This window comes from Micromys minutus, assembly GCF_963924665.1.
Source record: "Micromys minutus genome assembly, chromosome: 33".
Classification (NCBI taxonomy): domain Eukaryota; kingdom Metazoa; phylum Chordata; class Mammalia; order Rodentia; family Muridae; genus Micromys; species Micromys minutus.
In genome coordinates, this window is record NC_137968.1 from 18,639,503 (window position 1) to 18,665,747 (window position 26,245).

The following is a 26,245-nucleotide window of genomic DNA, read 5'->3' on the forward strand; positions in this document are numbered from 1 at the left end:
CTTTTTGAGGGGGGTCACAATGGTTGAGAATGACATGGAAGGAGTAGAAATTGAGTGCAATGGGGGGCATGATGGGAAATTCCCAAATAATCAATGAAAATATATATCCTGGGAAAAAATAAATGTGCATTCATGGAAAGGGCTGCCTGGTCCCTTGAAATGCTTATCTTTTCCCAATCTCTGTATTCCTTTACTACTTTTTTTCCTTATAATAAAGAATTATGTAAAAGGCCAATGGAGAGTCCTGTAGGAAGAGAAAACAAGTCAAACAACAGTAACACAAAAGCTACCTGGATGTTTTCATGAATAAACCTAAGAGTAAACCTTAGTAAAGTAAGTCAATAAACAAAGGCTTTGGGTCACCACCATGAATCTTCTAAACACCTGAGTTGTTCCCTCTCTTACTGAATGGTACCCATAAACCACTTGTTTTAAATTTGAGTTCATTTAAAGTGTGGAACCAACTCCTAAGACCTTATAACCTCAGTCTGAGAAAGACTGTGTCCTTCTAGAAGTTCTTATGTTCATTGCTAAGTTATTCTCACAAAAATAAAGATTTGTCACTAGTGAATATTTTATAGTATCACTTTTTGTTAATGATTTGTTAAGTTTCTGTCTTTAATTTTTGGTTCAGTTTGGCTTCATTTTCTTTTATGCTTTTTGACTTTTTGTTGTTTTGTTTTGTTTGTTTTTCTTTCTTCTTTAGTTAGTTGGTTGGTTTTTGCTTGTAGTTTACGAGTGTTCTCATAGTAACTTTGGCTAGTCCAACATTTGCTATCTAGACTATGCGAGCCTTTTGCTTATAGACATTTTCGTGCCTCTGCTCCTGAGTAATGGGCTTAAATGTGAGCACCACTGTAGCCATCCTTTAAACAACAACTTTACAATAGTGTAGGGATTCCTGATGATTATTTGTTGTAAGACTTTAAGCTCAACAGTAAAGCAAGCTGTAATGGGGCACATCTGCATTCCTACCATCCAGACTTGAGGCAGAACTGCTGACTTTGAGGTCAACCTGGCACTCTAAGTGAACTCCAGGCCAGTCTGGGTTACAGTGTGAGATGCTGTCTCCAAAGACAAAAAGTAAGCAACAAAACTTTAGCAAAAATATTTCTAATGTCTCTTTCATCACTAGGCTCCATGGCTGAGCATCCTCTTCCCTGTTCTGAGGTAGCTAAAATCTGTCAAACCTTGTTTGAAAGCAGAGAAAGAAATCAATCCCAAGGCAAAACCAGAACTGTGTCTAGAGGCAAACCTATCTAAAACAAAATAGAAGCTTACTCTGCTACTCATCTACCTTTTATTTTATAGACCTTCTGCTGTGGACTTTAACATTTCTGCAGAAAATATTTTAACACCAACATGCCCGGAATTGTCAGAATCATCACATTTCAACTAATAGATACCTTCTAACTCTGTTTAAACATAGTATATGCATATTAGTATTGGATATATATATATATATATATATATATATATATATATATATATATATATATATATCCTTGGGTTCATTTTCCATATTATGATGAAATATTTTGACAAATGCCATTTTAAAGGGAAAGTGTTTTTGTTCATGGTTCTAAATCACAGACTATCATGGGCAAGAAACCACAGCTGTTGATGCTTTAGAGATCTTAGCACATTACATTCATAATCAGTAACAGACAGCAAGGAATGCAAGTGTGTGTGTGCCCAGCCAACTTTTTTCTTTTATGTGTGTTTATACTCCAAGCCTAATTCCAAAGAATGGTGTAATCCACAATAAATGAGTCTTCCTCCATCAATGAAGATAATCAGAACAACACCAACAGATATGCCCCCAGGTCAACCTAATTGTTGAAAAAACTAACCATCTCAATTAGGCAGCTTATGGAGAGAGAGAGAGAGAGAGAGAGAGAGAGAGAGAGAGAGAGAGAGAGAGAGAGACAGAGAAAGAGACAGAGAGACAGAGAGAAGGAGGGAGGGAGACAGAGAAACAGAGAGACAGAGACAGAAAGAGATAATAATATACATATATATTATATATGGGAGAATTATATATAAAATATATGATAAATTTTCTATGTAGAATTCTATATAATATACATTTTGCCTAAGATATTTAATATCTTAATATATGCCTAATATATAAATGATACCTAATATAAATAAATATAAATGTCTGTTGCTATTTCTTTGAATTACAGATTATGATAGTCATCTTTAAAGGAAGGAGAAAGCTTCATCTCTAATAATGGCATGCTTTGTTTTTCAGGAGTTAAAGGAGAGCTGGGTGATATGGGAGCCCAGGGCAATATTGGCAAGTCTGGCCCTATTGGCAAGAAGGGTAAGTTGGCCATGATATTTGGCAGTACAAACTAAAGCCATAGAGGAGCAATAGTGAACACATTCTTTTAATGTTTTATGTCATGAAAGTTATCACTTTCCTATTTTAAAATAGTGTTCATTCTATCCTCTGAACTTGAGTCTTATACAACTAATATATTCCATATCTGAAAATCAAAATAAAGTATAGAGTAAAATTACACAATATTTCAGAACAGAATCAAGTGTAAAGTTCTGGTAGGTTCTATATTAAACTTTCTACCTGGATCTATGGATAACTACTAACCCTTGCTACAACCCAACGTCATGATTTAAATACTGTCATGATTGCTCATAAAACACAGTGTAGACAAGTATAGAGTACAAAAATTAATAATAACGTTTCTAAAACCTATTATCAAGATGGGAAACTGAAGTATATAAAAAAATTCCCACCTCTTCATACATATTCTGTTCCAACTGCAGCCTCAATAAGTTGCTTTTTATTATCCAATCTCCCTTTCCCTGACCTCTTCTCATAAAACTTCATAATGCAACAAGTCACAATTCTTTTCAAATTCATTAATTCGTTTATATATACATGCCTTTTCCCACTTATTTGGAAACATGGAGCAGAAGGAAAAGTAAAAAAGCTTTGCCAGAAACTCAGAGATCATTCAGATTGATGAAATTTTCCTCAAGAAGAATTATCATTCTGAACAACACTAGTACTAGAGGCGCCAAATGGGAAAGGAAGGCATGACTGAGATGGTTAGAAACTGAAGGAGGTCTCAAGGAACGGCAACAAGTTTTCACGCACTGGGGAAAGACATCTGAGAGAAATGCATGAAATACTTCTACAGAGGTTCAGATTAGAAGCTTGGTGCCCTGGGTGTTCTAATAATGCATCCTTTATGTTATGATGAATGCCTAGTTCATAAATATTTGGCCCTTGTCAAAACTAATCAAGAGCCTAGTGGTTTCCAACAGAGGATTCTTATAGGCAGCTTGGCAGAGTAGGGTCTGAGCTGAGGCTTGTGGCTTCCAATCTCACTGAGAGGCTTTGTGCTTCCTCTTGTCCATCTCAGCCCACTTTCCTCCATGTTGATCCTTAAGGAGTTTCCTTCAGTTGAACTGTGAGACATGGATGGGTATTTCTCTTGTATGTTCACTACTGGTTGAAATCTTTACAGCTGGGGAATGCTACACAAGCATTTTATAGTTGGGGCAGGTGTTGTTGCTGGAGTCTGGTGGTTTTTATCAAAAAGGCTGAGAACTAGCTTCAGATCTCTCCATTTGCACAAGTCCTACCCAAAATCCTGAGAGGATACTTACCATGGGTTTACACAGTTAAACATCTTAGTAAATGTTGGAAATTAAGACAGATATTTTATATCTACCAGCTGAAATAGTGCTTTTCTATATTTTTAAATTATTGCCCCTCCAACAGTACACATATGTAATATATTAGTATGTATGATATAACCACTGACAAAGCACGAGTTAAGACCACTGTCTCCAGCTCTATATTCTCTCCGTCATCCTTCTTGCATTGGATCGTTTGGGAGTGGACACAAGTATTCAAGAAGTGAACTGGGACAGGCTTAAGTGAAGAAAAACATTTAGTTTGGACTGAAGATGATATATTGATGTAGTTTGAAGTTACCTTCATAAACAGTTAAGTTATTGCTAACAAGTATAACATAGGAATAGCCTCCAAGAATATTCCCACCACCTATTGTGTGGGCCAGGACAAGTCCTGAAACAAAAGTGCTGACTGTGCCCAGGCATATCTAGAAAAAGAAATGTAGGGAAATAGACAAGGAGAAAATGCTTGACCAACGTAGGGCTGGAGAGAATTTGGAGTTTTGCAAATCAGACAGCTCAGGCATCTCATGACCAAGGTTTTACCAGAATGTGTTCTCGAACATGATGATAGTCTTGAACATGCATTCCTATCAAGAACAAGTTACAGCAGTAGAACAACATTAATATCATTAATAATCACACAATATTCTGACTTTAACTATAGGGCAAGAGGCTGGAGCCTAAGTCAAGTTAAACTTTCTGAAAATTATGACTGACTAGGTTTAAAAAAATAAGTGTACTTACACTGAAGGCATGAGAGAATGGCAGGCATGTTCTAGAGCACTAATAGTCAATGTGAAATTAGCTTGTGGATTCTTCCTAGGATATAATCAGTTCATATACAGGACCCAGTACACAAGAGAGGCAATACTAAGAGACTTGAGTGTGACTAGAAACTTGCTAATTCTCAACTGGCTATGAAGGATTTCCAAAGAACAGAGAAGCCCAGAAAAATGCTCCGTAGTTATAACTCCAGAAAAATCTGAGAAGCATTTAATTAAGCATATACCAAATTGTGGTTAGCATAGCAAACTAAGTGTGCAAGAAAATACTTGATCAAAATGAATCTACTTTAAAAATATTCAATTAAGTAAAAGCAAAACTCAAAATGTTCTCAAGATTGGTACCTAGGTTAGTATCTACCTCCATCACCAATTCTAATCAATGTTTAGCATCTAGCCAGAATACAGATAAAAGAAAAAGTACACAAGATACAGATAAAAGAAAAAGGAATCACAAGACTAGAACCAGATTGAGATACATTACATGTAGCTGATTTATAGCATGAGCAGAGAAATCATAAAGAAGCTGAATATAAGCTACTTGTATAGAGAAGAGTTTTAGGATGCTAGATGAATAAAATAAATTTGACATCTAAATATAAAGAATGAAATTAAGATAACAGCATTTGTCACACTATCAAAGTTATCATATATCTAGTAATAGATTCAGTAAAACATGTATGAGCCCTCCACAACACACACAACATGGTAATGGAATCAAAGGCTGCCTGAGGAAATGGAAGTAGAGTTACTACATCTGAAGTTGTTTTATGCGGGTTGATGCTATTTTTTCAATAGAAAATCAGCTGCCTGTCTTCAAATATTCATACTTAAAAGTAGGAATAGAATAGCTGCATTAGCTCAGTGTGTAAAGGCGCTCACTGTTTTGCACAAACATCAGCACAATTTACAGAAGTCTGTCTAGGTTCATGTCAGAGATCATTGGGAATTCCACCCAAACCCCAAGCCAAAGTTCCCTTAATGATACTCTCTGAAATTCAAACAGGAATTTGAAATTTCACAGCGTGCGATACTATGGAATCAAAAGCTATGCTAAATTGATACTTATCTGCTAATGGATGAAAATAGGAAAATAAGATCTTTGCTTATCTAACGTTGTGTATGCAATGGAAACACTCAAACCCATAGTACAATCCTCTTGACATGTACTACTTATGTGGTAAGGCAGTACACCTTACAGAGTGGGCCTGCTCTATGCTCAGAACCAAGGCTGCAATGAAGCCACAGAATGCAATCTGGGTAGACATTGACACCAGCACCTCAGATTGAGTATACGAGTAATTTTAAATTGGCTTCTTCTTGTAGCATTTTCAAAAATTTTTACTGTTGCCAAGTTTCTCAAAATATACATATTTACTTATTCAGTCCCAAATGTGGTCATAACTCAAAATTTAAGGAACTCAGTATTGGGAGACTAAGTAAAGGAAGAAAAATAAATCTTTATTTAGTATGAATTGCAGAGCCCTAAAGTGGATAGATTTCATAAATGTTGAATAATTAAATTTGTAAATAATGGGTTAACTAAAATTTCTCTTTCTGGTCAATTCCCAATTCCCCTTCATCACTCAGAGATGCAGTGTACAGAGTGATATACCTCTATCACTGTCCTCGTGGTATACCTGAGTTTTTATTTGCCACTGTACAATATTGCTTTCTGGGTGTGTCTTCATTGGGGTTTCTATTGCATTGAAGACATTCCATGACCACAGTGACCCTTATAAAGTCTAACACTGAAGTGGGGCAGGTTTATACTTTCAGAGGTTTGGTCCATTATCACCATGGCATCATGCAAACAGACATGGTACTAGAGACAGAGCTAAGAGTTCTACATCTAGGTCTGCAGGCAGCACAAGGTGAGCTCCCTTGAGCTTCTGAGACCTCAAAGTCAACCACCACAGTGACAGACTTCCTCTAAAAGGGCTCACCTTCTCCTCCAACAAGGCCATAACTCTTAATGGACACATTCCCTATGGGCCAAACTTTCAAACACATGAGCCTATGGGTGCCATTCCTATTCAAATCACCACAGGAGGTAAGAAACGAATAAACTGTTTATTGGATCTGTTGGCTTAAAACATAAATAAGAAGCTAATGAGATAACATTGTAGGCAAAAAATGCTTGTTGGGCAAACCAAGGACCTGGGATCAAATCCTGAAGACCAGTTTTAAAGATGTATAGTAACTGGCACCATTAATCCTGGCATCGTGGTGATGAAAAGAGAAAGTAGCCACAGGAAGATTACTGGGACTTGCTGGTCACCAGTAAGGTTTTAGGTCTAGTGAAAGATCCACTCTAAAAGCATAAGCCAAAGTGTGTTGTAGAATGGAACACTCAATGTTGTTCTCTGGCTTCTGCAAGCACGCATATTTATGGGTATGAATGCCTACGTATACAGGTGATCTACAGTCTCAAACATAAATAAACATACATCCACAAAATGTGTGAGTGTGAGTGTGTGTGTGTGTGTGTGTGTGTGTGTGCACGTGTGCATGCAGGTTTGTGTGTGTGTGTTCCCATAAAAACTGAGGACTATAATTTTACCTTTATGTCTATAATACAGTAAAAACGTTTTAATAATTTGTTGTACTAAGAATACTGAAAACTTAGCTATTGATATAGTAGAATATTAGCAAGTTTATCTAGGACAAGTTCAGGGTATCCTACACAAGAACACACACATGCTTACCCATACATAGATATTTATGGGTGTACGTAGGTGTGGTAGAAACAGAAAGTTACAATACACTATTTCCTACAAGGTAGCCTAAGTTTTCACATTTTCTTTTAAGAACCACTTTTCTATACTACCAGTTCTAACACTGGCTGCTGAGATTTTCTTCCCTTCTGTTGATGTAACATAAAATTTATGTCTTAAGGAAAATGGAGATGCAGTATTTTTGGCTTACCTGGATTAATTTCATTTTTAATCAGCACTTGGAAATTTATTGTCCTCCTTTGGCCATGGCCCTCCTAAGTTTTCCAGTGGCTTGGATTAATCTTGACTCTTTCTGTAGGCTGACCTTAATGCTGTCACCTGCTAGGTTAAGGTAGCTTTCCAGATGTCAATATTTCATTTTAAGAATAAAGAATAAGAATGATTTAGTGTAGGTAAATCCATTCTCATAGCAAAGTAAATGTTTTCACTTCAGGCCAATATTATTTTTCAAGCTGAAAGCATTCTGATTTTTTTTGTTCCTCTGAATGTGACCTCCAATTCTTTACTTAAGACACTTGTTATAAGCATATTCCCACTCACAAGGTCAAATAAGGTTTTGCGGGTGACTTGAAATCGTAATTATGAAGGATAGATATGCCAAGCCCAGATCTTTTGTAAGCAAGTAAAGGAAACGGCTTTACTGCTTTACTCTGAGCTCAGATTGGCTCAGCATCCTCTGAGTGGAGGCAAGTGGGAATACCATAAAGAGATGGGAACACTTCATTTACTCTCCTGGTAACATATTATTTAAGGTACAATTATTCCCATCAAAGACATAAAAATACAGACTTAAGAAAATTCAAAACCCTGTCCACAAAGCAGCAAACACAGAATTCAAACATATGCACATTCACTTTCACAGCTGTATCTTCCATTTTTTCACAAAAGGAAAGGACTTTCATGTCAAAGCATTAAAACTTTGCCACAGTGCCTTCATTTGCACCCAGACCTAGGGATCCCCCACTGCCACTGAGCTCAAAAAACATGCCCACAGAGAGCTGATAACACAGGAGCACTCTCATCCCTAAGTGCACAGGCTCACAGACCCATGGGAGAGACAAGCTCCAGTCAGAAACTGCAAGACTAAGTAACATCACAGATAAGATGGCAGGAGGCAATCGCAAAAACCTAAGCAACAGAAACTAAGATAACCTGGCAATATCAGAAACCAGTTCTCCCACCATGGAAAGCACTAGATATCACAACACAACAATAAAGCAAGATTTGAATTTAAAATTATACAATATGATGATGATATATTATTTTAGAGAGACATGAATAATGCCCTTAAAGAAATATAGGTGAACACTGGTAAACAAGTAGAAGCCCTTAAAGAGGAAACACAAAAATCCCTTTAAAAACTACAGGAAAACACAAATAGGTGAAGGAATTGAACAAAACTATCCAGAATCTAAAAATTGAAATGAAAACAATAAATAAATCACAAAAAGACTCAAACCTAGTGATAGGAAACCTAGTAAAGAGATCATGAGTCAAAGATGCAAGATTCACCAACAGAATACAAGAGATAGAAGAGAGAATTTCAGCTGCAAAAAATAGCAAAAAAAAAAAAAAAAATCCATAGACACAATAGTTGAAGAAAATGCAAATAGCACAGAGCTCCTAACCCAAAATATTCAGGAAATCCAGGATACAGTAAGAAGACCAAATCTAAGACTAATGGGTGTAGAATAGAGCAAAGATTCACAACTGAAAGGACCAGTAAATAATCTTCAACAAAATTATAGAAGAAAACTTCCCTAACCTAAACAATGGCATGCACATGAACACACAAGGAGCTTACAGAACCTCAATAGACTGGACCAGATATAAGAAGATTGAAATAGCCCCATGCATCCTATCAGATCACCATGGACTAAGACTGGCATTCAATAACAATAAAAACAACAGAAAGCCCAGATACACATGGAAGCATTGGTAAATGCTCTACTCAATGACAACTTAGACAAGGAAGAAATAAAGCAAGAAGTCAAAGACATTTTAGAGTTTAATGAAAATGACGGCGCAACATACCCAAACTTATGGGATACAATGAAAGCAGTGCTAAGGGAAAAACTCACAGCTCTGAGTGCCTCCAAAAGAAACTGAAGAGAGCATACACTCGAAGCTTGAGAGCAGCAGAGGGTACATAAATGGTATAAATATTACCAAAACCAGAAATGAAAACAAAATCATAGCAACAGAAACTGAGAAGATTTTAAAAATTATCAGATCCTACTACAAAATCCTATAGTCAACAAAACTGGGAAATATGGAGGAAATAGACCATTTCTAGACAGACACCAGATAACAAAGTTAAATCAGAATCAGATAAACCACTCCCATAACAAATAAAGCAATAGAAGCAATCATTAAAAGTCTTCCAACCAAATAAACCCCAGGACAAGATTGGTTTGGTGCAGAATTCTATCAAAGTTTCAAAGAAGACCTAAGACCAATACTCTTCAAACAATTCCACAAATTAGAAACCGAAGGAACACTACCCAATTCAGTCATCAAACCCACAATTATGCTCATACCTAAACCACACAAACACTCTACAAAGAAAGAGAACTTCAGACCAATTCCCTTCATGAACATCAATGCAAAAATAATCAATAAAATTCTTGCAAATGAAATCCAAGAACAGATCAAAACAATCATTCGATATGATCAAGTAGGCTTCATCCCAGGGATGCAGGGGTGGTTCGATATACAGAAATCCATCAACATAATGCCCCATATAAAAAAACTCAAAGAGAAAAACCACATGATCATCTCATTAGATGCTGAGAAAACATTTGACAAAATTTAACACCCCTTTATGATAAAAGTCTTAGAAAAATCAGGAATTCAAGGCCCACAGCTAAGCATAGTAAAAGCAATATACAGCAAACTAGTAGCCAACATTAAACTAAATGGTGAGAAACTTGAAGCAATCCTACTAAAGTTAGGGACTAGACAAGGCTGCCCATTCTTTCCCTACCAATTAAGATAGTACTGGAAGTTCTATCCAGAGCAATTAAACAAGAAAAGGAGGTCAAGGGGATACAAATTAGAAAGGAAGAGATCAAAATATCACTACTGCGAGATAATATGATACTATATTTAAGTGACCCCCCCAAAAAATCTACCAAAGAACTCTTAATTCTGATAAAGAGCTTCAGCCAAGTGGCTGGATATAAAATTAACTCAAATAAATCAGTATCCTTCCTCTGCTCAAAGGATAAAGAACCAGAGAAAGAAATTAGAAAAATGACACCCTTCACAATAGGCCCCAAATAATGTAAACACCTTGGTGTCACTCTAACCAAGCAAATGAAAGATCTGTTTGATAAAACTTCAAGTCACTGAAAAAACAAATTGAAAAGATCTCATAAGATAGAAAGATACCCAATGCTCATAACTCCCTTATTTATAATAGACAGAAGTTGGAAAGAGCCCATGAAAAATGGGTACAGAAAATGTTTTAGATTTACACAATGGAGTACTTACTACTCAGCTATTAGAAACAATGACTCCATGAAATTCTTAGGCAAATGGAGGGAACTAGAAAATATCATCCTGAGTGATGTAACCAAGTCACAAAAGAACACACATGGTATGCATTCACTGATAAGCTGATACTAGACCAAAATATTGGAATACCCAATAAACTACTCACAGACTTTATGAAGCTCAAACGGAAGACCAAAATGTGGATCTTTCAGTCCCTTCTTAAAACAGAGAACAAAATACTCACAGGCAGAAATACAGGGACAAATAGAGGAGCAGGAACCAAAGAAAAACCATCCAGATACTGCCTCACCTGTGGATCCATCCCATATGCAGCTACCAAACCCAGTCAGTATTGCTGATGCCAAGGAGTGGTTACTGGCAGAAGCTTGATATCGATGTCTCCTCAGAGACTTTGCCAGAGACATACAGATACAGATGAGGATTCCTGCAGCTAACCATTGAACTGAGCCCAGGAGCCCTAAATGAAGAAGCTAGAGAAAGAACTAGGGGCACTTAAAGGGTTTGTAACCCCATGGGAAGAACAACAATTTCAACCAAACAAACCTCTCAGAGCTAAAACACCAGTCAATGAGTACAGAGACCCATGGCTCCAGTTGCATATGTAGCAGAGGATGGCATTGTCTGGCATCAGTGGGAAGAGAGGCCTTTGCTCCAGTGAAGGCTCATTTTCCCAGTGTAGGTAAATGCCAAGGCACTGAGGTTAGAGTGGGTGGTTGGGAGTGGAAGCAAGGGGAGAGGGAAGGGGAAAAGGAGGGTGGAAAGGGAATAACATTTGAAAAGTAAATACATAGAATATTCGATAAAAGTGATAAAAACTTGGCCATGGTGATTACAGCTTCTCAGGAGAGAAGAAGCTACATATCAATCCGAGAAACTACGTCACAAAAATCGGACCAGTGTGATGCTGCCTTGCAACCTTCTCTACTGTGACTCGCAAGGGTCTTTTTCTGTTCTGACCACCTACCAGGCTTTTGGCAGTACATCTTGATGCCAATGTTCTTGTTCTCTTGTGGATTTTTATTTCCTAAAAGCCTCTCCTTCTTCCAAAGCAAATATGGACATTTCTTATTTCTGGCAGAAAATTCCAAGATCTGCAGTGGATGCCAAAGCTTGCAGAACTCACCCAGAGCCTTTAATCAGCATTAATTTTTCTCCCCAATTCATACATTCTTCTTTTGTTTTTACAATCCAGCAATTCCCACCTCTCAGCGCCCCCACCACAGTTTCTCATTTCATTCCTCCTCCCTTATCTTGTTTCCTAGAGGATGCTTCCCCCAACCAAGCTTCTCCCCTCCCTGGGACTTCAAGCTTTTCCAGGATTAGGCACATCTTCACCCATTTCGCTCAGACCAGGCAGCCCTCTGCTATATATGTGCCAGGTATCTCTGACAAGCTCAAGTATGCTACCTGGTTGGTGACTCAGTGTTTAAAAGCTCCCAGAGGTCTGGATTAGTTGAGACTGCTGGTCTTCCTATGGGTCCACCCTCATGCTTAGCTTCTTCCATCTTTCCCCTAACACAGGGGCCCATGACTTCAGTCCAGTGGTTAGGTATAAGTATGTATGTCTCACTCAGCTGCTGGTTGGGCCTCTCAGAGGACAACCATGCTAGGCTCCTGTTGGCTCTCTGGGCTTCTCTCTCTGCCATTCCCATCCATATACCTGATCCTGTTCGCCTTTTCCCCTTCCCTTCTCCCTTTTCACCCAGGTCCCTTCCTCCCATTGCCTCTCCTGGATATTTTCTTCCCCTTCAAAATGAGATTGAAGCATCCTCACATGGGCCTTTTTGCTTGCTAAATTTCTTAAGGTCTGTGGGTTGTATCCTATGTATTCTGTATGTGTGGGCTAATGTCCATTTATTAGTGAATACATATCTTTTAGGTCTGGTTTACCTCACTCAGGATGCTATTTTCTAGTTCCATCCATTTGCCTGTAAAATTCATGGTGTTCTCATTCTTGACAACTGAATAGTATTTCATTGTATAAACGAGGCACATTTTCTGTATCCATTCTTCATTTCAGGGACATCTAAGTTTGTTTCCAGCTTCTGGCTATTGCAAATAAGGCTACTATAAATATAGTAGAGTATGTTTCCCTATGGAATGGTGGAACATCAATTGGGTATGTTCCCAAAAGTGGTATACCTGGGTCTTCAGGTAGATCTATTACCAGCTTTCTGAGGAACTGCCACATTGATTTCCAGAGTGGTTGTACTGGTTTACAATCCCACCAGCAATGGAGGAGTGTTTCATTTTTTCCGCATCCTCTCTAACGTGTGCTGTCGCCTGAGTTTTTGGTCTTAGCTATTCTGATTTGTGTAAGGTAGAATCTTAGGGTCATTTTGGTTTGCATTTCTCTGATGACTAAGGACTTTGAACATTTCTTTAAGTGCTTCTCAGCCTTTCAAGATTACTCTGTTATGATTTCCCTGTTTTGTTTTTTCTACCCCATTTTTAATTGGGTTATTTCTTGAATTTTTGGGTTTTTTCTTGAATTGTTCATATATTTTGGATATTAGCCCTCCATCGGATGTGGAATTTGTGAAGTTTATTCCCAATCTGTACGTTGTTGATTTGGTCTATTGACTGTGTCTTTGCCTTACAGACAGTTTTCAGAATCATGAGGTTCCATTTATCAATAGCTGATCTTAGAGCCTGAACCATTGCTGGTTTGTTCAGGAAATTGCCCTCCTATGCCAATGAATTTGGAGCTCTTTCCCAGTTGTTCTTCTATTTGATTCAGTATACCTAGTTTTATGTTAAGGTCCTAGATTCATTTGGACATGAGTTTTGTGCAAGAGGATAAATATGAATCTATCTTCATTTTGTTACACTGACTGCCAGTTAGACTAGCACCATAAATTGAAGATGCTTTCTTTTTACAATTATATGTTTTGGGATTTTTTTGTCAAAGGTCAAATGTCCATAAGCACGTGCATTTATTTCTGGATCTTCAATTATATTCCACTGATCAACCTGTCTGTCTCTGAACCCATACCATGCCGTTTTCAGCCCCATTGCTCTGTAGTGTGGCTTGAGGTGAGGAACAGTGATTTCGACACAAGTTCTTCTATTGTTAAGAATTGTTTTCGCTATCCTGAGGGTTTTTGGTTTTCCATATGAAATTGAGAATTGCTCTTTCCATGTCTGTGAAGAACTGGGTTGGAATTTTGGTGGGAATTGCATTGAATCTGTAGATTCCTTTTGGTAGGATGGCTATTTTTACTTGTTAATCCTACCAATCCATGAGCATGGGAGATCTTTCAATTTTCTGCAGTCTTTGATTTCTTTCTTGAGAGACTTGGAGTTCTTATCATAGAGATCCTTGACTTGTTTGGCTAGAGTTACACCCAAGGTATTTCATACTATTTGTAACTATTGTGAAGAGTGCTGTTTCTCTATTTTCTTCTTAGCCCATTTATCATTTGTATAAAGAAAGGCTACTGATTTGTTTGAGTTCATTTTATATCCAGCCATTTTGCTGAAGTTGTTTATCAGCATAGAAGTTCTTGGGCAGAATTTTTAGGGTTTCTTATGTATATCATTATATCATTACATAGTGATTTCTTGAATTCTTTTTCAACTTGTATCTCCTTGATCTCCTTTTGTTCTCTTATTTCTCTAGCTAGAAGTTAGAGTGCTATATTAAATAGATACAAAAAGAATGAGCAATGTTGTCCTGTCCCTGATTTTAGTGAGATTGCTTCCAGTTTCTCTCCATTTTATTTGATGTTGGCCATTTGTTTACTGTATATTGCTTTTATTATATTTATGTATGGGCCTTGAATTCCTATTCTCTCTAATAACCATGAAGCTATATAAGTGATATTGTAAAACCTTTTAATGTGGTGCTCCATCTGATAACTGAGATAACAAATAACTAGTTGGTGGATAGGAAGCATCCACAGACTGAACATAATGAAATGGAAGACTCATTTTCCAGGCAGCTAAAGTGAGATCTTTTTATGCTACTCAGAATAATATGCAATTTATGCTCATTAACTGTTTATCAATAATTTTGCATATGGTTTATCCAGGGAACTACAACTACAGAAATCAGAAGTCTGTAAGAAGAGATTATTGTTACCTGTATTTATTTTATGCCTCTTATAAGACTCATCCAGAATAGATTTTATAACAGAGTTAGAATCAATATTCGATTCATATCTAATTAAAAGGTATTTAAATGCAATCAAGATATAAATTATAAAAAATAAAGTACTAAGCCCGCATTTATAGAATAGTGTTATTACTCTAATTGATGGTGCCTTTGGGTCTTCTAAACACATATTCATGATATTTTATGTTCATTTTTATTAAAAAGACTGCTATTTCCTTCAGAAATGTTCTTGTTTATGTTTTTAAACTTTCATCATTATACAGACTTAAAGAGTCTGACATACTTTGATACATATACATATTGCATATTTATCCCCTCAAATATTTTTTTCTGTTGCACTAAAATAGTCCAGATCTCTCCTAGCTATTAGGAAGTACAGAATACATTACTATCAAGAATAGTCACCCTCTTGTGCAACAGAACACCATGGCTTGCTGCTGCTAAGTCTAATTTTATTCCCCTGGACCATTCATTTCCAACTTCACCTGATCTTTCTCTACCAGCATCAGCGAACTATTTTCCTACTGTCTTCATCTACAAGACTGACTTTTCCCACTTCCATATATGAATAATATCATGAAGGTTCTATCTTTCAATACCTGAATTATTTCTCTCGGATAACATTTTCACTTCATTTGGCTTCATAAGATCATCAGCCAACTTATCTGTAAAGTCAGAAGTGGTTGGGTTTGAACAAAAACTCTGCCCTTCAAATTGTTGAATAATATTATTCACCTACAGGAACCCAAGTTTCTTCCATTCTAAAACGAAGGCAGTCATATTGGCCACCTCATAGGCTTTAATCTGACAGTATAAGTGAAGTGTGCAGAATGGTTGGCAACTCTATATTTAGTGAACGTATGTGCTCTTTCTTCTACTAACTCATTCCCACAGCCTCTTTAGGACACAACTAAGATGTGAGCAGTCTTCCTCAGCAGGGGAGTTGACATGTTCTCATGTGTGTGTTGGTTTGTTTGTTTTTATTTCCACCTCTATGTTGCCTGTGCCTTCTGCACACACTGTCTTATACAACCTCTGTCTGCTAAGTGCTTCTCACTAAGAGATTCTTATATGTTGAAGAAAGTCTTTTTATGGGATCCTATGAGTTTTTTTTTCTCTCTTACAACTTTATTTTTAAAAAAGAGAAATACATATACAGATTTTAAAGGCATTTTGGCATAACACTATATGAATATTTTTGTCGGTACTTAATTCTTTTAGACATTTGATAGCATGCCTTGAAATCCCAGTAGTTACCATAAGCATAAAGTACATGTAGGACAGAATGTAACATGGAAACAGTTTTCTTGGTGAGTATAGATTAAACATGGGTTTTAAAAACTGATGTGTGCGGACACCTTCTTTACGATGATGTCACACATATTTAACAGCAACTGCTGCTGAAATTCTTGGTTTCCCGGTTAAAATGCAAAGTACTCCATCTTTTCTACTACTATCCTACCTCTCTGACTCTCTTAGGTGTATCATATTTGGGAGAGGTGTCTCTCCAAGACGTACCATGTTATGTGATTATAGAGTTTAGCATTGTCCACTGGCAAGTTCTAAGTCTCCTACTGTCACAGCTAAACAGCACCCTGGAAGTCAAGGGCCACTTTCTATTAGCCAAGCACCTGCATGTGTGACATCACCGTAAATAAAGTGTCCATACAGATAAGTTTAGAAAGGCATCCAAAATCCGTGGGATCCCATTTAAAAAAATGCTTTGTTCATCATATAAGAATCTTTTAGTGAGAAGTACTCAGCAAACAGAGGTTGTCTAAGACAGAGGGTATTGGCAGAATGACACCCTCAGAGCAAATCACAGAAGGAAACTTCAGGGTTTACAGTGGCCTTGTGAGAGATAAGTTCATGCAGAACCTGTTGGATCATATGTCTTCCTGCCTTCCCTTCCCTCTTATCCAGTTAGGACTGCCACCTATTCCTTCAATCTAGGTGACCTTCAGCCTGTGTTTAACCTTCATATTTTTTCTTACATTGGAAAATCACCTTTATTGTTTGCAACCTTATTTCATCTGCCCAGTCTCTTCTCTTTTACTCCTCAAATACCTCAGCCAAACATGTTCTCCTGGAAATCAAAAGCCTTTTCTTTCACTCACTCCGTCTGATGTAGGATTTCGGAGTTATTTTGAAGTTTTAAAAAAAGAACCATTATTATCTTTCTTTCTTTCGTTCTCCCTGTTTCAAAAGCCCTGTTTCTTTGAGAATTATTTTTGGAGGCTTCAGGATGAGTAATATTACGGCCCCATAGAAAGAAGAACAGAAAGAAAACTTACTAAGGTTGACATTTCAGTCTAATGTGATATGACTCTGCAGAGCAGATATTTGCATGTGTTATGTCCTCCCTAAAATGTGTAAATGCTTTAAAGTCAGAAGTTTAATCTTATCCCTCTGTGTGTTTCTCCAAGAACCCAGCTGTTAGTCTTGTACAAAATAAGTGGTGTTTGTTATAATCACTTGAAAAAAAAAAGACCTGGTTTATATATATATTGTTTGTTTGTCTTGTTTTGTTTCTGCCAAAGTCAAAGCCAAACAGAATAACCTGGGAGAGAGTAAAATCAGGCATCTCGGTGTGTTAAGTAGCGGATACAGATTTGCCAGACTAAAACCACTCTGCTCATTTGGTTGGCATTGTTATTCAGGTGAAGGCCATACATATCATCAGCAAGACCAACACCACAACTTCTGATGCTCTTGATACATCCTGCAGGAATTCCAGTGGTCAATCTGAACAAGTCATGGCCTACCTGATTACTCACGCCTGTGAACAATCAAAGCAAATCAGTGGGAAAAAGCCAAGGGATATGAATTGGAGAGGATGAAGATAAAATTTGAAGGCTGTTCCCTTCGGTGTTAGAGGTATAGGATGTTATCGACTTGAGACGACTCACTGTTATTTAGTTCTTGTTCTCTTCTGCTTTTTCTATTTAGGTGACAAAGGGGAGAAGGGCCTGCTTGGGATACCTGGAGAAAAAGGCAAGGCAGGTATGAATGGCATGGTTATTTTCTTTTTGTTAATTTTTGACAACACTCCAAATGTGTTCAACTCAAAACTACATCTTAAAAGAAAGAAAGCCTTTCCATGCATTCAACCTTATTTCCATGGGCTAGAGGACAGGGAGAAAGAGAATTTCCTGTCTGCACACTGGTGACTTTCCAAGCCCCAGGGAAGGGAATAGGGGCACGTTCCACCCCTGCTGTGCTCAGGGTGATGTGGTGTGCCCAGCACACCAGGGAGCAAAACTCAGTGTCTGGAACCAAGAGGAAAGTCCACACCAGAAACTGCATCTGAGGCAAATGCTGGCCTGAGGTTGGCCTCCAGTGCTGGTCTTTTAAGGTTACCCGGCTACAAAGTCTGCCCTGCGTAAGATGGAGGAGTCCTCAGAGGACTCAGCTTGTAATGTTTGATATGAGGGAGGAAAGTCAGTTATTTAGGGGAAATTCCCATTGTTTCTATTCACAGTGGTTTTGTGAAGACTCATTCAAAGAACTGTGAGATATTCCCTGTGTTTATCTGTGGATGTGGATTAATTAAAGTATTGGATTAATGCTTCCATTTGCCTAATAAAATCAGTTTAACTTTTTAGACTTCCAAGCAATAAAGAAATGGAAAACTAGAGGCAGCACCATTAATCAGAAATGAAAGGGAGTCATTTGTGTTTACGACCATTTTCTGCTTCTCACTACAACACAAGACAGGTAGAAAGCTGGGAGAGCACAACAGATTAAAATAATACTTACCCAGTAAACCAGACAGCTGCCTTTTACATTTTAAAAGACATCTACTCACAGTATTTAAACATAGGCTTGGAAACGGGACAGCTATGCTTTATGTGGGTAATCAGAGTTAACATGTGATTGAATCATGAAAAGTTTCCTCTATCTTGGGAGATCTGGGTGAACTCATGAATAATGCAGTAACAGAAGAGAGGCCCGGCTGCAAATACATTCTGAGGGAGCTGATAAAAGTTTCTCCTGAAGTTGAGCAGACCATTTCATACTCAACCAAAATGCCAAATGGCTCACAGCCTCTGTACAACAGCAGCTCAACTCATTCATCCCCTACAAAACCATCGTTTTGTCTTGTTTTGTTTTTAATCCTCGTTATAAACACTTAATTCTTTAATCTGTATGTGTTTATTTCATCTGCATTGGTGTTTTGTCTACATGTATGTCTGTGTGGGGGTGTCAGATTTTGGAGTTAGAAACAGTTGTGACCTGCCATGTGGTTGCTGAGATTTGAACCTGGGTCCTCTGAAGGAGCAGTGACTACTCCTACGAACTGAGCCATTTCTCCAGACCCCCCACCCTCTCCCCAGTTTTAAACATTTCTAAAAGTTGCTTTATTTTTAAGAGAAAATAATAAATTAGTCAACGATAAGCCCCTTGTTTAAACACTTAGTGATGTATAGATATGTAACCAAGCTATAAAATGATAGATTAAAAAAAATAGAGAAATGGCTCTCTCCAAATGGTGAGCATCAACATGAACTGATGGTTCTGTCACTGTTTACAAGGTACCGTCTGCGACTGTGGCAGATACCGGAAAGTAGTTGGACAGCTGGACGTTAGTGTTGCTCGTCTTAAGACATCAATGAAGTTCATCAAGAATGGTAAACGTGCTCAGTGCATTGTTCTGTCTGATACCTACCAACCTGCTCTTTCAACACTATATCCCATAGTGAGATATACTTGGGTCAAGCAAAGTATCACAGTTCAAAAGCCTCTCAAAATGTTGAGTGCCCTCTCAGATTTCAGTAGTTTTTAATTTCATGGCACAGCGTCAATCATATGTGCGTGGTGTTTTAGTAGGAAAGGGAACTTTGTTAAAAGTCATCTCATCTGCTGGGAGTAAAGATCATTGCTCAATTTGATCAAATTAAGCAAGTTTTATTTTCTGTCATACAAGTAGGGTTGGAGGAAATAGTATCAAACACAGGAAAAAGTTGAGCTTATATAGCCTGAAATACTACAGAGCTAGGGGGTTTCCAAAAAAAAATTTTTATTATGTAATAACTTAGGAGAACATTTCAAAATTAATTTTTAGAACATCTTATTAGGATGGAGGGCAGTCAGGATATAACGTGTGGAAGATGTCAAATTCCAGAAAATGGGTCATGACCTGGTCAAGTCCAAGTTTTATAGAAACAAGAATGAACTTATTTTGACCTCATCACATGATGGCTTTTAATCTTAAGATGGAGTGAAGCTGGTCCATCAGGGAGAAGGAGAAACAAGGGAAACTGAGCAAGCCATGCCAGAAGAAGAACGGACACAGATTGAAACAGATACAGAGTCTCTGAAACTATCCCAGTAGCAGGGGCTGCTTACTTGAGTGCTTGGGAGAGCACATGACTACTGACAAGATAGCATTTGGTGGTTTTCAGTGTTATGTTACACGTGCTGTGAGCCAACTGAAGCAGGAAGAATGTCCTGCCTGGGGACACGGAGAACAGAGTATCGTTCTCCTGATCCCCTTGTCAATAATACGTTCAATACAAGTTTTATGTGTCTCTACAAATTTTTCATCTTGATCACTTTTTATGCCCCTTGTCCATTTTCCCATACTAATGAGTACTAACCTCTTCAACTTAGAAAGGACTTTGCTGAGAGAGGTTTATTGAAGAATCAGCTGCAGTGAATATGGTCAGTTTCATCAGGCTGAACGTTCACTCAACGTAATACAGATGTGTGTGTTGCACATTAGTAGAAGCAAACAAATACCCCCGTTTTCCTAGAGTCACCATGTAATGATAGAGGCACAGGACATACAAAAGCTTAACTAAGCAACTTCATTGATTATAAGTTCTAGTTGGAATTCATAATGAGATTCTGTAGCTTGCAGCTGGAGACATGGTGGCTCAGCACTGAAGAGCTTGCACTGTCCTTTCAGAGGATCTTGGTTCAGTTCTGACCACTCATGTCAGACAGTTCACAACTGTCTGGAACTCCAGTTTTAGAAAATCGAACACCATCATATGATTTTCACGGGCACCCTCATATAACATTCCCTACACAGAAATATACACACATAGTCATAATTATCATCAAATTTAAAGATAAAATTCTAATTATAAGACTCAGACTGTCATGAACACATCACAACCAAAAGTTAAAACAATTCAGCATCCACAGATTTCTTAGTGAAATTAAAAACTCCAAAATGAATACAAACCCCAAAGATAGTATTATGAGTTGAAAGCCCTTTTCTAGTTGTATCAGTAACAAAATCTCCCTAAAACTGTGTGCTTAATCTCAATTATTGTGTATGCCCATATTCTAAAATATCCTAAAGTGGACAAAACATCTTTATTATTTCTATGTTGTCCAATGAATTTGCTTGTAATAAGAATTTGGTATTTCTTAGGGTATTCTAGACACTGTGTTGAAGTACATCAGATAGGATGACTGACCTCAAGACATTTAGAGTTCAGTGGAAGATATACACAAGGAGAATTAGATTTGCTGTATGTTGTATAAAGGAGATTAGAAAGGACAATGGGGACATAAAAGACCCCATGTCCACAAAAGGGCATTGAAAAAGCTTCATATGGAAAAGCTTGTTTTCTCTGAGTTATAAAGACCATAAGGGTCTTACCAGGCATGAATGGTGTGAGTAGGGAAAGAAAGTGTCACATGTACCTGATACAAAAGTGCTGAGATGCTCCAGGTAGCTGCTTGTGTTTAATTGGCTTGGTTACCGGGATGCTACAGGACAAGTGTGTGTGAATACAAGGAGCAAGGGAGGAAAGAACAGATGGGAGACTCCCATTTTGTACCCATTAAACAGAAAGGCACAGAAGAAATTAAATGAGTCATTGCCTCATTATAACCTTGCAGAAAAGAACTCTTGGATAATCTGAATACATTGAAATGTGACAATATTACATAGGCATTTGCTACTTCTTGTATTGAGACATATTATGCTATTCTTCCTCTCCTTGTTGCAGTTATAGCAGGGATCCGGGAAACTGAAGAGAAATTCTACTACATTGTGCAGGAGGAGAAGAACTACAGGGAATCTCTGACCCACTGCAGGATCCGGGGAGGGATGCTAGCCATGCCAAAGGATGAAGCTGTTAACACTCTGATCGCTGACTATGTGGCCAAGAGTGGCTTCTTCAGAGTGTTCATTGGGGTGAACGACCTTGAGAGGGAGGGGCAGTATGTGTTCACAGACAACACTCCATTGCAGAACTACAGTAACTGGAAGGAGGGGGAGCCAGGTGACCCCTACGGCCATGAGGACTGTGTGGAGATGCTGAGCTCTGGCAGATGGAATGACACAGAGTGTCACCTTACCATGTATTTTGTCTGTGAGTTTGTCAAGAAGAAAAACTAATTTCCCTCATGTGACACAATCACTTTCTCACTGGGTCTCCTAGCAGTTACCTTTATCCATCTTTGCCTTCCTAATTACATTGTCCATGCTAAAATGACATAAGGACTCTGGTTCCACCATCTTCTTCGGGGTTAAATGTGATGTCTTTGTACGTGATGTTTACTTGGACCATTCTTGACAGTCTTTCAATTGCATTTGTATTTGACCCTCTGGCATATTAGAAGGAAGACGCTAAAGCTCAGAAGGGGAAGGAGAAGGGTAGCTCTGAAACAATCCAAGTTATGGTCCTTCTGTTAAAACTGTTCCTTGCTATTAATGACTCAATTTTATTTCATGAACGTATTTATGTAGACATTCTTCACCTTTAGCATAAGTATTCAAGAGGAAAGGGTTCAAACCTTCAGAAAACTCTAAAGGTGCTAAAGTACTACCCTCTCTAGGGCTCCTCCCCTTCCATCTTGTAGGTCACACATGGAGAAATTTCATGGGAGGCCTTTCACTCTGTAAATTAGTGTTGCTGGAGACGCCCTTTCTATTATTTTGACAACACAGAGATATGTGCAGCACAGCATTTGGAATGTGTTTTGAATCCTCCTTTACTGAATTGGCAACAGTATACCTTGAGCTGCAGATCAAGCCTCAAAGCAGCTTTAATCTGGCATTTGAAAAGAAACAGTTAAGTAAAACTCTAGCTTCTCTTCTTATAAATGTATGCCCTATTATGGGTTGTGACACATGATTAGATCGTTTTAAATGCTGGCAAAACAGTTAATAAGACAAGGGAAACAAATCAACAACATACATTCTCCATAAACCATCTGTTCACGACTTCGCCCATAACTACCCAGTGTTAAGATGAGATTGGCTATGTGAGTTCACCAGGAGTCACAAATCCTACAGAGTCCAGAAAGATGACATAGATCATCTGGAAGGGGTGAGGCTCCTGATCCACTAGTCACAGCTTGCTCTTTGAAGGAGCAGCTACTTCTTAGTCACTGCTGTTGCTGCCACCAAAAACCCAGAATCACTGCAAACCAATATCTTGACATTTAAACTGAGGTCGAATAGCTGAGACTTTGAAACTCTGTCCTTCTAGGTGTTGACAATTCATCAGTAGCTAACCTGGATTGTAAGACCTACGAATGTCTGTTAAGCAAATTATGAACTTTGCATTTCCATATTTGGGGAAAGTTCTGAATGTTCTAATTGTGCCAGGTGTCATTAGGAAATGATGATGTCATCGTCAGGTCTCCCATGAATGCCTTATTCAGTTCAGCTCCATAGGAGAAATTTGATAAATCCTTGACATTTACCAGGTTATTACAGTTACAGAGTCTCTTTTGAGAATGTGGCATAGGGTATTTGGAAGGCCAATCAGTTTAATATAATTACAAATCAGGGGATCACGCCCAATGCCAGCCAAGATCTCAGAGAGTTAGAACACTCAGAAACACATGGAGGAAAAGAAAGGGCTGAAAGAAGAGAGAGGCAGCCAAGAGCAAATACAGACTAGGGCGGCTTCTGTTGGAATCATGTTCTCAATTTTAAGTCCCTGAAGTCTGAATATTTTGAACATATGGCAAATGCTATCATTTCTATTATTAATTTATAATGCTAATAATTACCCTCTCAGTAACTCATCTCAGTTTGGAGGACGGTTTCAATGAATAGATCCATCCATTCCTGCCTGGAAGAACTTCTTAGCCATTACATATTTAACCAGAACTCCATGAAAATGGAAACCTTTTTTCTAATGGTCTTTCGGGTGAAGGTGTCAGTTTATAACCCAAGTTGTCCTTGAACTTGTAGTCTCCCTGCCTTAGCCTCTTGGATGTTTGGTGACAGGTATGCACCACTATGCCCAGCTTAAAATATACCATTCAAATGCTATATGTTTTAAGAATGCCTCTATATCTCCTTCCGGAAGGCAGGAATTTTTACTGCCATATTTCCCAGTGAAAACACTGACTGCAGCCCTGGGAAGCAATGATATTAACAAAAATGGCACATTTGAGAGAAAAGCAAATGTCTATCCTGGTCCAAGATGAAAGGATGAAAGTTCCCTGTATTACATGCTTTGTAGGTAGCAAGGTCAGTTTGGGTGGCAGGGGGGATGAAGTGAGAAACATCACGTGAGGTACTGTCTACAGAGACTGAGATTTGTACGATTATCCCTGATGAGAAGGTTGGTAGTGTGGGTTCATTTAGAGTGAAACGCCTTTGTCAGCTCTGCACAAAAGTTCAAACTTTAGATCTGGCCATTACAGCTGCCTAAATGTCATTGCTGACTATGACTCTTTCTAGCTATGTTATGGGGATAATTTGAATGGCTTTTATCTTGTGTCCTTATCATGTTCTCTTCATAGAGAACCCTGGCGAGCAAGGAGGAGTTATAGTGGGGTATTTGGAAGGGTATAAACTAGACATGGTATATGGGTACCACAAAACTCAGACATTACTACTAACTACATGTGATAAGGAGTGCATGAGAGAAACTGAATATTTGAGATATATAAAAATATTTTGATATATATTTACTTAAGTAAATGTGCATCAGCACGTAAACAGGAAAACCTGTATTTAATTACGTAAAACATGAGTTTTAAAATCAGAAAAGTAAAATCACTGGCATCTGGAGAGATAGTTCAGTAGCCAAGAACCCATGGGGACCCCAGTTAAGTTCTCAGAATCCACATTACATGGTTAGCACTTGTCTGTAATTTCAACTTCAAGGGATCTGACACCTGAAGTGGAAGTTTCTGGTTCCTTTAAAAACACACTTGTGATGTTTTTCTGGAAGCTGTCTTATGAGAAGAATATTAATGAATCCCCACAGACAGTGAAGGGTTGCTCTTGCATTGTGCCACTGCCACAGTCTGCTGGTCTTCAGTGGACGTGCAACACTTTGCTGGTCTTGGGTGGTCTTCACCTGTCTTGACTTCATTGAGTGAAACAAGCCAAAGGTCTTCTAATGGTATTCCGTCTGATTTGGGTCATTTTTTTTTTTCTGACTTGTGGTGATTCAGCGCAGCCTTGCAGTTTCTACTGGACTGTGTGACCACTACTGATCTGTGTTTGATGTATGTTATTAGACTGAACTGCTGGTATCCTGACAAAGAAGAGTGTAGCCACCCTAAGGAACTACTTTTTAACAGGTCCACAACCCCCCTATTTCTGTCAACCTTTTTTCTCCCATACCTCTGGTTTAGGGGGCTAGAAGGAAGGTTGAAGCCTTTAAGAACTGTAACTGAAGTAGACTATGAAAATAATCTAAGCCTACAAACACTATTATTTGGACTCCATGGGTACCTACACCCATATGTACACAGTCTCACACACAGATACACATATATGCATATAACCATTGAAGTAAAATAAATACTTTTAAAAAATAAAACTGTTGTTCTACCTTTAGATTATCAGACCTTAACACTATGGCTGAATCCCTTCACATAATGGGGGAGAATATCTGTTCTCTCATTTCCATGAGAACTAAAGAACTACTTTCCGTTGATGCTTTATACATAATCCTTTGTGTTGTATAGGGATGTGTTTCACTGTAATTCTAAGAGATTCTCATCCAGGTTTTGTATGCTTTTGGTAATTTAATAAGCCTTTGTGACAAATTAAAATACATTTCATCTAATTGCACTCATTATCTTTGTTCTGCATTTTGCTACTTATAATTGAGAATTCTAGCCCTAAGATCAGCTGGGGAACTGACAGCAGGCTCTGAAAAAAGGAGATACAGGAACTGTCCTTACCATGAAAAACATCATCAAAATAATATCATAATACAATAATACCACAACATTCTCAAATACTAAATAGTTTCCATCACAACCAATTTACCTGAATTGTCTTCTTGAAACACAGGAGGCAAAGATAAAATGTAGAGGTAGTACTCAATCAACTGGGAAATCTCAATCATAGATAACTTACTCAATGAGATGGAGTGAGTATATTTTACTAGATCCAACATCTGGGAATGACACTATAAATAGATGCTTTGCAAATCTCATAGAAAGGGTTAAGGACAGGAGTCTTGTAGCAA

The 26,245-nt window shown here is 38.0% G+C and overlaps 1 protein-coding gene across 1 annotated transcript in view; it reads left to right on the plus strand.

Moving 5' to 3' along the window:
• Positions 1–22,291, plus strand: part of COLEC10 (collectin subfamily member 10) — a gene marked incomplete at its 5' end in the record, with an annotated part of 40,829 nt that extends 18,538 nt beyond the window's left edge. The window contains 4 exons of the mRNA XM_080909383.1: positions 2,258–2,329; positions 17,781–17,834; positions 19,367–19,462; positions 21,800–22,291. Coding sequence (XP_080765509.1) covers positions 2,258–2,329; positions 17,781–17,834; positions 19,367–19,462; positions 21,800–22,191 — 614 coding nt within the window. The 3' untranslated portion in view covers positions 22,192–22,291. The remainder of the gene's footprint in view (positions 1–2,257; positions 2,330–17,780; positions 17,835–19,366; positions 19,463–21,799) is intronic.
• Between the last annotated feature and the right edge of the window lie 3,954 nt (positions 22,292–26,245).